Source organism: Eptatretus burgeri, chromosome 14, assembly GCF_056783735.1.
Source record: "Eptatretus burgeri isolate ZD-2024b chromosome 14, Ebu_testis_v1, whole genome shotgun sequence".
In the NCBI taxonomy this organism is placed as follows: domain Eukaryota; kingdom Metazoa; phylum Chordata; class Myxini; order Myxiniformes; family Myxinidae; genus Eptatretus; species Eptatretus burgeri.
In genome coordinates this window covers 2,354,064-2,368,405 of record NC_140974.1, presented here as the reverse complement: position 1 = coordinate 2,368,405, position 14,342 = coordinate 2,354,064, and the positions used below count along the sequence as shown (strand labels likewise).

The 14,342-nt window shown below is 43.7% G+C and overlaps 1 protein-coding gene across 7 annotated transcripts in view; it reads right to left on the bottom strand.

Moving 5' to 3' along the window:
• The window catches only part of LRSAM1 (leucine rich repeat and sterile alpha motif containing 1), a 153,001-nt gene that overhangs the window by 98,568 nt on the left and 40,091 nt on the right, over positions 1-14,342 (bottom strand). For 6 of the 7 annotated variants that reach the window (XM_085853534.1, XM_085853536.1, XM_085853535.1 and 3 more), the window contains 2 exons: positions 5,842-5,910; positions 506-590 (listed from right to left, as the gene is read on the bottom strand). In XM_085853534.1, coding sequence (XP_085709660.1) covers positions 506-590; positions 5,842-5,910 — 154 coding nt within the window. Of the gene's footprint in view, positions 1-505; positions 591-5,841; positions 5,911-8,953; positions 9,052-14,342 lie in introns of all 7 variants that reach the window. The other variant, XM_085853540.1, reaches the window with a different exon arrangement.

Genomic DNA, 14,342 nt, shown 5'->3' with positions numbered 1-14,342 from the left:
CTCTGCATTGCAGAAGAGAATTTAATGGGCCAAAAAACGTCACTCATCAGTTTGATTTGATGTACCATACTCTTGATAGAGCACCAGTGCTGCCGAAGCACTTTCTTGGCAAGGGTTATACTGAATGGCTTGCCATTGCCTTCCAGCACTGTTTGTCCGTGCTCTATCATTTTAAATGCTGAGCGTCAAGCAAGGAAGCAGCATGCATGGTTTTTTTAAGTATTCGGTATGATTCAGCCGGGGTTTGAACCAACGACCTCCCAAACTCAAAGTGGATACTCGAACCATTACGCCATCCAGTCTGGTCACTCTTCATTGCAACTTCATTATTTTATGCAGAATCATCAATTTTGCATGAAATTTCATGATAATTTTAAGCTAATAGCAGACAGTGTATGTAAAGGTAAACCACATAGTCACATTGTGTTATGGAAGATGAGGAATTGAAAAAAAGAGGTTTAAAGATCAACAATTATGTTACCTTCAGGAAAAGCAGAAAGCTCACCTTTCACATTGAGAGTTCGCAAATTATGCAGCTCGCCAATCGATTCGGGTAGTGACTGCAATTTATTATTCTCCAGGTTCAGCACCTGTGGTATTCAAAATAACATTAATCACCTGCACATGAGAGCAAAGCATTGTTAAGGGGGGAAAAAAGAGGGGGCAGGGGTGGGGACCACAGCTCGATTGTGTTAAGACTATAGTTTGGACAATGTGATTGAGTAGGTTCGATTTCCCCTTGTGTCAGGATATTTGTCAGAAGTCGTATTGCAAAACGTGTGCCGAGGAGGTGGCGAGTGTAAACCTGAAGGTAGCATAGAATAAGGTTGTATTGTACAAAACATTTTGTAGGCAGCAAGACCAGGTGAAGGACTTGGCGGCCCAAAGGCACACAGAAAGGGCTATGTGCTTTTAACATCATGAAACATCATGAACTATTTGGCCAGTGGATCACAGGCCATAGCAGCGAGATGGGCGTAGAGCCCCAAATGAGGGTGTAACGTTTTTCTTGAGGGTCCGACTTGCAGGGTGGGACAACTGAACAAAGATTCCGTTCACACCAGTGGGCAGCCAATGACGGGACCCACTACCCACAAAGGTGGTTCCAGAATTGACGAAGGCCGTGACCATGGTTGTGCGTGCAGGTTGGAATTGGACCCAAGAGGAAGAGCCATCTTTCCATCTGCTTGGCCACCATCTTCTCATCTCCATTCATCCTCTCCTCTTGAGCCACATCAGCCTTGTACTACTGATACCCCTGCAGCCACAACCAGCTCGTGACTGCACAAGTCCTCACCTGTTCTGTCTCCCTTTGTTGTGCGAGTCTGGTATTTTGGCGCAATAAGAGGATTATCTTTAGTTCTTTTATATACAAGTTTGTGTGTCCCATCATCCTAAATTTGTGTGTCCACCGCTTCGTTTGTTCAGTCTTATTTATGAGAAGTGTTTTCCCACCATTTTGCCCTCCACACGTTCCACTGCTAGGTTCAGCAGGGTTTACAGCTTTTATGGCCCACAGCAAGAAGTGATGCAGGAAAATGGCACAGCAGATGGAATAGCTGGCAATGACAAAGACTGGTAAAGGCTGGACTGGCAGGTGGTATGACTGGCAAAACTGACAAGCAAAGGCTGACTGGCAAGTCAGATGAGTGGCTGCCCGATGTTGGGAGCCGGCAGCAGATGTACTCATCTATGGCAGCAGGAGAGCGCTGTGGCAGCAGAAAGTGCGGTTGGCTTCAGCCCGACCCTACCAATCTCGATATACTAATCCAAGGGCACCCAAAAGGTAGAATGCGGTACCCCCACCCCATCATCAGTTCAGACAGCGAGCTAATCCTCATCCCCTGTCAATGGAATGATGGCATGGTGCTAATTGAGGTGGTTAATTATTCCTGAGCTAATCCCCTCTAATGTTCTTCTATTCTATCTGCCCCAAATTATGTGTTAATGGCCTCTGGTGTTTATCCATTCAAACCAACTTGATAAATGAAAAACGCAGGAAGGGATTAATGCAGCAGGTGATTAATGTGGGATTAACTGGCTTGATGGTGTTTATACAGTATTTAGGGAGGAAAATTTTTCTCCTGTCGTATGTCGTTCCTATCTAATTGTGAACAGTAGATTTGCTGGATTGATAAAATTTTATTGCCATTGATAATGATTATTATTGATTTTAGAGGATTTTTATGGTTTCAACATTGGACTAATTTCATTTATATTTTATACAAGCAAATAAACACGTCGATTCGCTGATGGAAATATTAAGATTGGGGGGGGGGGGGATGGGAAGGGAGGGGGCAGGGAGGAGGGGGGGGGAAGTGAGGAAAAGGGAGTGAGGAAGGGGGGGAGTGAGGAAGAGAGCTCGAGCGAAAAAAGGGAACAGAGCAAGAAAGGGTGGGGAGAGCAAAGCCTCAACACACATCACTATGCACTCTGGGATGGGGGAGGGAGCGAGGAGGATAGGGGGGAGAGGATTTGTGGGAAGGGGGTGTCAAGAATCCTCTGTCCTCTTCGGACTCCTCTGTCAAGAGCCCACCACCCTCTGCTCTAACTGCAGTCCATCAAGGGATGGGCTTGGAGGAATGCAATGTGTGAATTCCCCTGAAAGCAGGACAAGAATCACTTGACCACAGGTGATACTCTACCCCTTCACATATTCCTGACAGATAGGCCTCCTTGTCCATCCTTCGTGCACGTACAGTTTTACGCCTCAGCTCCCAGAACAGCTCAGCTCTGCCATTCAGCCTGGCCCTGTGACTCTGGTCAATGGTATTCAGCGTCCCTTGGGAGAGAAAGTTCTTTCTCGCCTGATGGTGGGTTCCAAGACATCCACTGGCAACATCAAGGATGGCGGTCTTGAAGGCACTCCACAACTCTTCAGGATCCCCCAAATCTACACTCAGCTTGTTCGCAAACTCCTCAGCGACCTTCTCATCCTTGAGCTTGCGAACATCCACCCTTGGCTGGGATGGTACGTTTCTCCTGGATTTAAGCTGCAACTTCAGAGTTGCTACAACAAGCCGGTGGTCATTATTGAGGAAGTGAGCACTCCGGTAGACCCTGCAGTTCTGGAGTATCCTCCACAGACCATCAACGAGCACATGGTCAATCTCCTTTGCCACACCGCCAGCGTTGGAATACCAAGTTCAGTGATGAGCCTATGGGTGCTGAAACCATGAACCAGCCACCCTAAGTCCATGACTTCTTACAAAGTCAAGGAACTTAGTGCTATTCTGGTTCACATTTCAAGACCCATGGGGACCACCACACGTCTCATAACCATCCCCATCAGTTCCAGTCGATGCATTGAAATCCCCCAAGTCTAGAAGAGTTTCTCACCTGGGGCAGTGATCAACCACAGACTCGAGCGTGGCATAGAATGCGTCCTTCATGGTGAGATCACTTGCCTCAGTCGGAGCATATACAGAGACAAGGGAAATGACACCCAAGGAGTGACGAATCCTTAGTCTCATAATACGCTCATTGACCGGTGTTACCTCAGTTATCATTGGAGTCAGCTTATTGTACATAGCTACAGCAACTCCTTGGACATGGTAACCATCAGAGTGACCAAACCAATAGTAGGTGTAACCACCCGCCATGATCTCGCCGCAATCCGGTCTCTGAATCTCAAAAGGTGCAGCAATATCGATGTCCAAACGCTGGAGCTCAGGTGATAGCAATGACAGCCCTGAAGAGAAAGCAATGAATAGAAAACTAGATGAGGGGATGGGAAGGGAAGGTAGCGAGAGGGGGAGGAAGGGAAGGCAGCAAGAGGGGAAGGAAGGGAAGGCAGAAAGAGGGGAAGGAAGGGAAGGCAGTGCGACGGAAGGGGGAGGCAGTGCGACGGGAGGGGGAGGCAAGCGTGACGGGAGGGGGAGGCAAGCACGACGGGAGGGGGAGGCAAGCACGACGGGAGGGGGAGGCAAGCACGACGGGAGGGGGAGGCAAGCGCGACGGGAGGGGGAGGCAAGCGCGACGGGAGGGGGAGGCAAGCGCGACGGGAGGGGGAGGCAAGCGCGACGGGAGGGGAGGCAAGCGCGACGGGAGGGGGAGGCAAGCGCGACGGGAGGGGGAGGCAAGCGCGACGGGAGGGGAGGCAAGCGCGACGGGAGGGGGAGGCAAGCGCGACGGGAGGGGGAGGCAAGCGCGACGGGAGGGGGAGGCAAGCGCGACGGGAGGGGGAGGCAAGCGCGACGGGAGGGGGAGGCAGCGCGACGGAAGGAGGAGGCAGCGCGACAGGAGGGGAAGGCAGCGCGACGGGAGGGGAAGGCAGCACGACGGGAGGGGAAGGCAGCGAGACGGGAGGGGAAGGCAGCGAGATGGGAGGGGAAGGCAGCGCGACAGGAGGGGAAGGCAGCGCGACGGGAGGGGAAGGCAGCGTGAGGGGAGGGGAATGAGCGTGAGGGGAGGGGAAGGCAGTGTGAGGGGAGGGGAAGGCAGCGTGAGGGGAGGGGAAGGCAGCGTGAGGGGAAGTGAGGGTAGGCAGCATACCAGCGCATTACCGGGGTAATAAAACGCACCCAAACAGCAACGTTTTCTTTTTCACGCATTTCCCACGCTCAAAATATAATTGGTTTGCAGTAGCAGCAGATTCATCTATCTATAATTCCAGCAATCTTTGTGTGTCTGTGTGTGACCGCTGTTTCTCGATAACCACTGACCCGATCTAATTGAAACTTGCCAGATATATTGCTGGGGACCTGAGGATGTGCCTTTTCAAGGTTTGATATTAATCGGACAAGTGCTTCCCAAGTTATGGCCATTTATTTACCAAACTAAGACAAGACATGTTGTTGCGTGGGCGTGGCCGATGGGGAAGGGAAGTTCAGCCGCGTTCGCCATTACAGGTTACAACGTATGGGCTTCCGGAGAGTGATGACTGTGTATTCTAATAATTTCTCGATTTCTTATGCGCATTTATAGATAAACACAATGCCCCAAGTTATGATCGTTTTCATATTAGATGGTGCATAAACTTCAGTAACATCAGAGTGCTGGTATGCTCCGAACCTGGAAGTAATTTTTTTTTCTCTCGCTTCTCTTCTCTTTTTGTTTTTCCTTGCCACAACATTGCGAAAAGGTAAAATACGTTGGCGCTAATTGAATAATTGGGTATTAAAACTAAATTGCGAATAATCGTAACTGCGAATAATATGCGAACTTCCGGGCCACGCACGTGCGGGCACGCGAGAGCGAAGAAACGACCTGTGTGGTTGTTGTTTGTTGCTCGCGGTTTGAATATTTATTTATAAATGTTTTTTTTTTTTTTACGGGCACGTACTAGTTCAACAAAAATCAAAAAAGGTGTATACTGTATAAGAGAAGTGATTGAGCAGTTTTGTTTGAGATACACACAATAGGAAAGCTTGATAGTGTCTCACTATTACACAAATGACAATGATGACAATGCCAGTTTAGGAAGCAAGTCTTAATAAGTTTCTTAAATTGCTCCGTTGAGAGGGTACAGTGTGACATTCTACTCTTTTGCAGGAGTTACAGTACAAGTTTTATCTCCAACTTTAGAGATAGACATTTTACTGTGACTGCTGTACATTCCTTCAATTTTCTTTGGAAGAAAATGTAAAAGTTTTAACTTTGATTTTGGAGTTGTTTTGTGAAGAAAAACTTGAGACAAATATAGGAGAGAAAAAGTTTAAGGCGTAGAAAAGGGGGATGAGCAGGGTTTAAAAAAAGCTTATCAGAAGATAGGACCAAAGGAGAATTTATGGAGCATATGAAGGGAGAAGGAGATCTAAAATTTTCCTTCTTTGACCGATAATAAAGAGATGACTAGATGTGTAAGCTTCAAAGGACAAGAAGGGTGTGTGCAAATTACACCTGTAGGCTGGTTAGCTGTCCAATATCTTTTGGGAGAGTCATCAGTTTGTTGAAATGCAGATCTAACACCTGTAAAAATAACATGCAAAACAGAAGAATAAATTAATGGATAGAATGTAATGAATGGAAAAGTATGAAGCTAAGAGATAAATAAATGATCAGTAAACGACATAATGACAGTGTCTATATTGTCTATCAAATCTGCACATGATAAAATGAGATCAACGGTATGTCCTTGAAGATGAGTCAGCCAGGATATACAAATAAATTATATATATATATATATATATATATATATATATATATATATATATATATGTATATGTATATATATGTATATTTCTTAAAGCAAGAAGAAGACATGTGCTTCCATCCAAAAGTAGAACTCGATCTACTCTGCTAATTTGAGGAATAAGCAAGACCAGACACGGTTATCAGACGTATCAGCAGCTTCGCAGCGGGCTTCCTCAGGCCAAGAGACCCAAAACTTAGCAGAGTAGATCTGGTTTTGCTTTTGGTTAGAAACACCTCCTTCTTTAAAAATGTATAATCCCAACCGCCCCAATCTTATACAAATATACAGAATCAGATGCACCTCCTGACTGTTATGGTGGGAATCGCCACGGATCATGTCTCACGTGGTAAAACCACATAATCCGCAAAGAACAACCATTCCTCTACCACCCAGACAATTGTTCCCACGAATGCAAACCATTCAACCAGAACGCACATGATGTGATTGGCTGGTAAATTGAAACATGTGGAGTGAGACGAGCACTCCCCAGATCTCCGTTGGACATAGTCCTACACCGGTTGTTCTTTGCGGATTATGCGGTTTTACCACGCGAGACAATCCGCGGCGATGGTCACCATAATAGTCAGGAGGTACGTCTGATATACATGTATATACATATACATATACATATACATATACATATACATATACATATACATATACATATACATATATACATATATACATATATACATATATACATATATACATATATACATATACATAGAAATATATACATACATATGTATGTATGTATATATGTATGTATGTATTAAAGAAAGACACATCCACATCTCTCACCTGTGAATTGAGGGAATAGCCAATCAACTCTCATCAAATCAACTAAACCCAGGTGGCTAGCATTATATAAATAAATTAACACCTCCCATGTTTTTCGAGCTGAAGAAGCTGCATAAAAAGCAACCAAGAGGGTCAACACAAGGTAAGCGCTTTGCTGTTTCGAGCCCTTCCCAGAGTTCCTCAACAGCTACAAAGATGTTCACACATAGTACACAGATGAGAATCACAATGCTACACACCCCTTCAGCTGCCGAACTGGTTTCATCACTTATTGGCAAATCATCAGCGACAGTGCAGACAGCAATGCATACTAATGAGGCTCCTAAGCATGTACCACATGCAAATGTCAGAAGCAGTCAATATATAAATAAGAAAGAAAGACCCACCCACATCTCTCACAACACATCGATTTAAAGGTAATTTTACTGCTCATCTGAAGATGTAACTCTCAAGGGTGAAAGAAGAGTTTGTAAAAAAAAAAGTTATCATTGAGCTAACTTCACCAAATATACACCTCCCAATATCCATCCTATAGTTTAAAAGAACCAAGGTCCACAGTGATTTAATTTTTGATCAGAGATGTTTGATTAATTTAATCATAGATGCCTCACCTCGACTGAGCAATTTTTTGGAGAATGTATTATTGGTAGAAACGGGAATTCAGTGTAAAAATTCAATGAGGAGATATCACAGTGGGTGGAGCCAGTAACCTTGGCAACCATTAATTTTTTCAATTTTCAAATGGTTTCTGGGCACTGTCACGGAAATATTCAATCACAGGTGAGATATATTTCATTTCTTACAATATTATTGATATCTCCGACCTCGGAACTGATGTCTTTTCTGAGGGGCCATTCAAACATTGCGTACCTAACGAGTGGGGGTTGGGGTTTGGAGTGGGGCATATGGATGGGTGTATGTTCAAATGTGATGGAGTTTTACAGGGGGTTGGGGTGTTTCCAGAGCAGATACATAACGACCTTTTTCGTTACATATTAAAGGACCTTTTGGACGTTTCTGAGTGAGTTTTTCATAAACTTGAATGACGTTCTGATCGAGCTTTCATCTATTAACAATGGCTCTGCCGAGAAATCTCACTGTAAGCTGGTCGATGGAAGAAAAAAGTGATGCCACCTCTCTGAGAAGATGAAGAAGATGAATAAGAGAGAGTAAGAAGAGGCGGCAGCAGGAAAACAGGTTGTCCATCTCTATGTATAAAAAAGCGAAATGTGTTTTTATTTGTGACCTTACTGCTTTGAGCTCCCAAAGTTAACTCACGACAAAACTTTCTACGATCAGATTTTTAAACATGATGCACCTAAATAGGCATTTTAAAGTCACGAGGAGGTCATTTGGCTCATTACTGCCGTGTTTCACTCCAGAGTTAATTTATTTCCTAACATGAGGTAATTTCTTTACTACAGCTTCACTCATTTACACCCTATACAGCCTGTGGACCCCATTAGACCCTTTACACCCCTTAGACCCTTTTAAGACCTTTGAGACCCTTCACACCCATTTAGACCCTTTTGAGACATATTGACCTTCTTCGACGCTTTCAACACTTTTCAGAAATATAGACCTTTTAAGACCCTTTGGACAATTTCAGACCATTTGGTATGTATGTATGTATGTATGTATGTATGTATGTATGTATGTATGTATGTATGTATGTATGTATGTATGTATATATATATATATATATATATATATATATATATATATATATATATATATATATATATATATATATATATATATATTTGCGGACCCAGGGTCGGGGGCGAAGAACATGAGGGATAAACTACCTCGGGTTCCCATCAGACTCTCCGGAATCGCTGGCAGTCACACACAAATAACTTTTTAACGTGGCGGGTTGCTAATCGACTGTGAACGCCAATAACTTGACCACGTGACTGAGGTCCTCCGCCTAATAAACTTTACCTAAAGGTCACGTGATCTAATTACCGGGGGACACGCCCTCGGTACGCACTTGCTCAAACCAGATCAGCTTACCAGATCAGATGCAGCCGAGCGGAACTGCCAAGCATTTACCGGTGAGGAAACAGATCGTTGGGGAATAACGTCCTGGCTAAACGAGGGTGCGAGCCATGCTGGACCAATGGAAGAAAACACGAAAATGAGCTGGAAACATTTCCACACAAAGCATTTATTGACAATCAAGCGAGGAAAAGTATGTGGCACATTGAATGGGGTTTATTTTTATGTACAGCAGGGGAGAGCAAGGAATTTGTGGGGTGCAGCAAACGACAAGCAATCTTACAAAAGCAGATACAGAGCAGAGTTATCCCATTATATCTTCTACAATCTTAATATATGCTAGGACAGGTGCTATCACACACACACACACACACACACACACACACACACACACACACACACACACACACACACACACACACACACACACACACACACACACACACACACACACACACGATTAGATATAGCCCAGAGAGAAAGAAAGCAGGTGAGGGTAAACGACCTCTCAGTACCTGGCACGATAAGCAGACCAAAGCAACCCAGAACGTTTAGGGAGAGGTAGGTGTTAGTAATACTGGTGGTATTGTGGAAACTGAATTGTTAATTGAATTTATGAGATAAAATGACAATTTGCTTCAGTTGGTGCTTTGAGAAAGAATTTAATAAATATATGCTGGGAAAACTAGTAGGGAGGTAGAAATCACACATTCCTCTGCAGTCGTAAAAACCTTGTAAAACCTAATCTCTTTCCAGATGAGCAGAAAGGAATCAAATACTCTTTCAAGCAAGCAATAAGCAAGCTCTGATAACAGATGTTTTTCATCCTGTGCTTGTGATTTTTAACCTTACAAAGTTCCACCTGTTGTTTCTCCAAGAGGCATCTTTTTGTTCAGTTAATTTCCATGCCCTGGAGGGAATATATATATATATATATATATATATATATATATATATATATATATATATATATATATATATATATGTATATATATATATATATATATATGTATATGTATATATATGTATATGTATATGTATATGTATATGTATATATATATATATGTATATATATATATATGTATATGTATATGTATATGTATATGTATATATATATATGTATATATATATATATATATATATATATATATATATATATTGTTACGGCTGTGGAAATTCGCAATACACCATAAAGGGTCCTTAGGTGAGATATATCGATAAGTTCATGTGTAGTTAGCCCACACCTGTTGTTTAGAGGGAATATGTGCGATTCATCCGGGCTGCGACGCTTTGAGTTAGCCATTTTTCTTTCTCTATCGTTATTTTGGACCATTAACAGAGATGCCAACTTTTGGAAATCAGAATTAGGGAGGATTTTCAACCGACACCAAATAATGTGCGCAAAGCGCACATCTCGAGCGCGGAGTGCTCGACCCTTGCAAGGGGTCCAGGCCCGCCTTAGGGCCCTGAAAGCTCTGGGGTTCTAGACGCTCTCTCGTGCCCTCTGAGCCCTATTTTGGAGCATTTAACATGTTAAGAATTCCCACTTTTTGAACAAAAAAAGGGGAAAATTGTGCACTTTTTAATGTTACATGTATGTTAATATTAGTAAGTTAGGGGACAATCAAAGATTAACAAAAAGCACAAAAGAAGCAATATTTTTCTTACCTTACTGGCTGGTACTACTGCTGCTTGCTTTTTCCATGGCAGCTTTGCTGAGTGACAGCTGTGTGGCTCTTTTAGCCCTTCTGATTATGTCTTTGCTGTATTCTCTCTGGTAGCAAGGGGTGCTATGAGCTAGTTTTTCAATTAAGAGAGCTTCCAGGGTTTTGACACTCAAATTGGGACGAAATTCAGTATGATTCTTCCGTACAAGACTGATTGCCCGCTCACATGATGCGTTCGAATGAGCAATGACCAAGATTCCCTTCATCACTTTGCTCAAATTAGGATACTTCTTGGCACCAGTGCAGGGATCTGTGAGCTGTGAAATCCGATGCCACTGCTCATCCACTCTCACTGTCTCAGTAGCAATTGTAGCTATGGAGGCGTCTGCCTGGTAGTGAGCGAATTCACTCTCAAGACTGTCGATGTCACTATCACCGCCACTAAACAGACAGGGGAATTTCTTGGATGAAAACTCCACACAGTCAAACCCCACTTTTGGTGTAGCTTAACATCCAGCACCTGAGCATGCTTGGCTAATTCATCATCTAGCGGCCAGGTTTTGAAGATATAATTGCAGGCTTTCACATAATATGAGCGAACTGCACTGAAGAAACCTTGGATGTCTGACTCACTCAGAGTGAAGGTGGATTTCTTGAGACTCTTTGTTCCCTTATATACAGTTTGGCATCGTTCCCAATCATGAGGTCCTCATCATTCTTCTGATGATTTCTGTCAGAGAAGGGTACATTTACCAGAGCAACCGATGACACCGATGGTTTCAAAACCGTATGAAGATATCTTTCAGAAGATCATTCAATTCTCCGTGCAGGAGATGAATACAGGGTTCGTCTCTTTGGAGCAGAAGATTCCCCCTTCTCAAAAAGCTTGTTAGCATATCGAAGGAAGAAACAATAGAGTTTTGTTTGTGGAGACAAGAACATCCTGTTGACACGTTTTTCTCTAGATTCCTGCACAGTGTTTGAGGAAGATGCGCTTTAGTTGTAGAACTCGTAGTACACTTAGCCGCAGGGCGATCACACTTGCGTTTACTGCCAGCAGAAGAGGTCAGACTCGTAGTACCAGATCCAATTTTACGTTTGAGGAGAGAGCTTGAGGTAGGTGCAGCCAAGGAAGAAGACCTCTGATTCGAAGGTTTTGCTGAGCTTCTATCAAGTGATTTGGCAAAAGCAGAACTTAATTTGGGTCCTTCTTTGCCTGTAGATGGGACTATCACAGTCTTTCTCGACTCTGAAGGGATCTGCTTTGTAGATGAACGTGATGAAGGGCCGGTGATGCTACCTGCTCTCAGCATTGGTTTTGGTGCTGTCCCTGCTGTCTTCTTCGCAGCAGATACTGCAGTGGTAGTGGTGAATGCTGCTCCACTAGTGCTTGATCCTGCAGTGCCAGTACTGGCAGTAGATACAGTGCCGTCCTTCTTGCTCGTTGTTAGAGTCTTGGCTACAGTTGGTTGCATTTTTCTTCGTACTTCTTCTTTGAAGAAGAGGCGAAGTGCCTCCCCACTGTTCAATCAGCCTGTCTAGGCACTGACCAAGGGACAGCCACCTTGTTGCGACATGCTTCAGAATCTTGTGTGTCGGGGCATCACAGAGTTCTTGCAGTGCTTTCACTCCTTTGACGCGTTTTACTACTTTTGTCCAAGTAGTAGTAAATATCGATGAGAAAGTCATCTAATTCAATGGGTAAGGCCTGAGCCGCGTTCTTGGCCGTATTGTGCATCATATGGCAAGGGCATCCCATGATGTAGCACTCTGGATTTTGTTTGTGGATATAAGCAGCGACTCCTTTGTGCTTGCCCACCATGACAGAGGCATTATCAGCACAAAAGGAAACACAATTTCCCCACGGAATTTTCCTGTCACTGAACTCATGATCAAGCAGTTTGAAAATGTTTTCTCCAGTGGAATCTTGTTTGCACGCAGGCAAACTTAGCAAACCTTGCTTCACAATCCCAGCACTGTTGTCATGGTACGAAATCAGGACAGGATATAGCTGGGCCTCACCACTGTCATTGCTACCGTCTGGAGCTAGGCTAAATGGAGCGAGTCTAGCAATATCGGCAATAGATGAAGCAGTAACATTTGACAACTCACCAATTACACTGGTCAACAACAAATTTGTTGTCTGCATTTTTTAAGCTGATTTAGGACGAATCTGATGCGCTGAATCCAAAACTCACATTAGTTTTGTTCAATCAGGTCAAGTTTTTGAGATATGGCCACATGTCGTTTTTTACATTTTTGTTCACATGTACGCATGTGTGGAGCATTTTAGAAGAAGTTGGTGGGGGTAAAATATCATGTCAAATAATTGTTTTAATTGGAAATAATATGACAAGAAGTATTCAGGTACGATAGTTCTGGGTGATTATGTCGAAAAGGGATCAGTTTGAAGTCATAAAACCTCAAAATCTTCCAAAAATTGGTGAGGCAAAGCATAAAGTTCGTGGATCAAAACTAAAGTTAATGGGGCAGATTTTGTAATAATGTGATACAAAAGTTGTATTTCTTGAAATAACGAACTCTGAAGAATGTACAATACCTACATGCGCCAATTTATGACATGCGCTTCTGCTCAAGCTTGAGTGCCACAGTACGAACCCAAAGATTGGAGACTGTTCATTGACAGCAGCAAGCGATCACTGAAATGTGTTCTGCTACACAACGGCAACCATTTTGCCTCTGTACCCATCGCTCACTCGACTACACTGAAGGGAGAAGTATGAAGCGGTGAAGTACGTGCTGGAGAAAATTGGTTATGATCAGCTTAAGTGGTTTATTTGTGTTGACCTGAAGATGGTGAACTTTTTGTTGGGACAACAGTCTGGCTTCACCAAGTACCCATGTTTTCTGTGCATGTGGGATAGTAGGGACCGTGCTCAGCATTACACGAAGAAGGACTGGCCTGTGTGGAGGAATTGGTGCCATGCAAAGAAAGGAACGTCATCAACGACCCTCTGGTGGACAGAGACAGAATACTCTTCCCACCGCTGCACATCAAGCTCGGCTTAATCAAGCAGTTCACCAAGGCTCTGGACAAAGATGGTGACTGCTTCACTTACTTGTGCCAGGCTTTTCCAGGATTGACCATGGAGAAGTTGAAAGCTGGCATCTTTGATGGTTCTCAGATCCGTCAGCTCATCAGAGATCCAGAGTTCAAAACTCAATGAACGAAGTGGAACTGGAAGCGTGGAAGACATTTGTTTTGGTAGTGAAGAACTTTCTTGGCAACAATAAGGCCAGAAACTACGCAGAACTTGTCAACAACATGCTGACTGCTTTCAGAAACCTGGGCTGCAACATGAGCATCAAGATGCACTACCTATTTTCACATATGAACCGGTTTCCTGAGAACCTGGGTTCAATGAGTGACGAGCAGGGGGAGAGATTCCATCAGGACATGAAGGAGATGGAGACCAGGTATCAGGGTCGCTGGGACGCAGTCATGATGGCTGACTACTGTTGGAATCTGAAGAGAGACCTCCCTGCCGCTGAACATTCCAGGAGTTCGAAGAAACGGAAGTTCAAGCCCTGAAGTTTGAACAGTGGTGACGCAACATGCAATTTACTTGTACTTACCTTTATCAATGCCCACCATTCAGATGACAGTAATCGATGTTTCTATCATGTAATCAATAAATGTTGTTGGCAAAACATTTTTTTTTCTTAAAAACATGTTTAGGATGATATGTGTTGACAAAAATCAGCTGATAATGCCA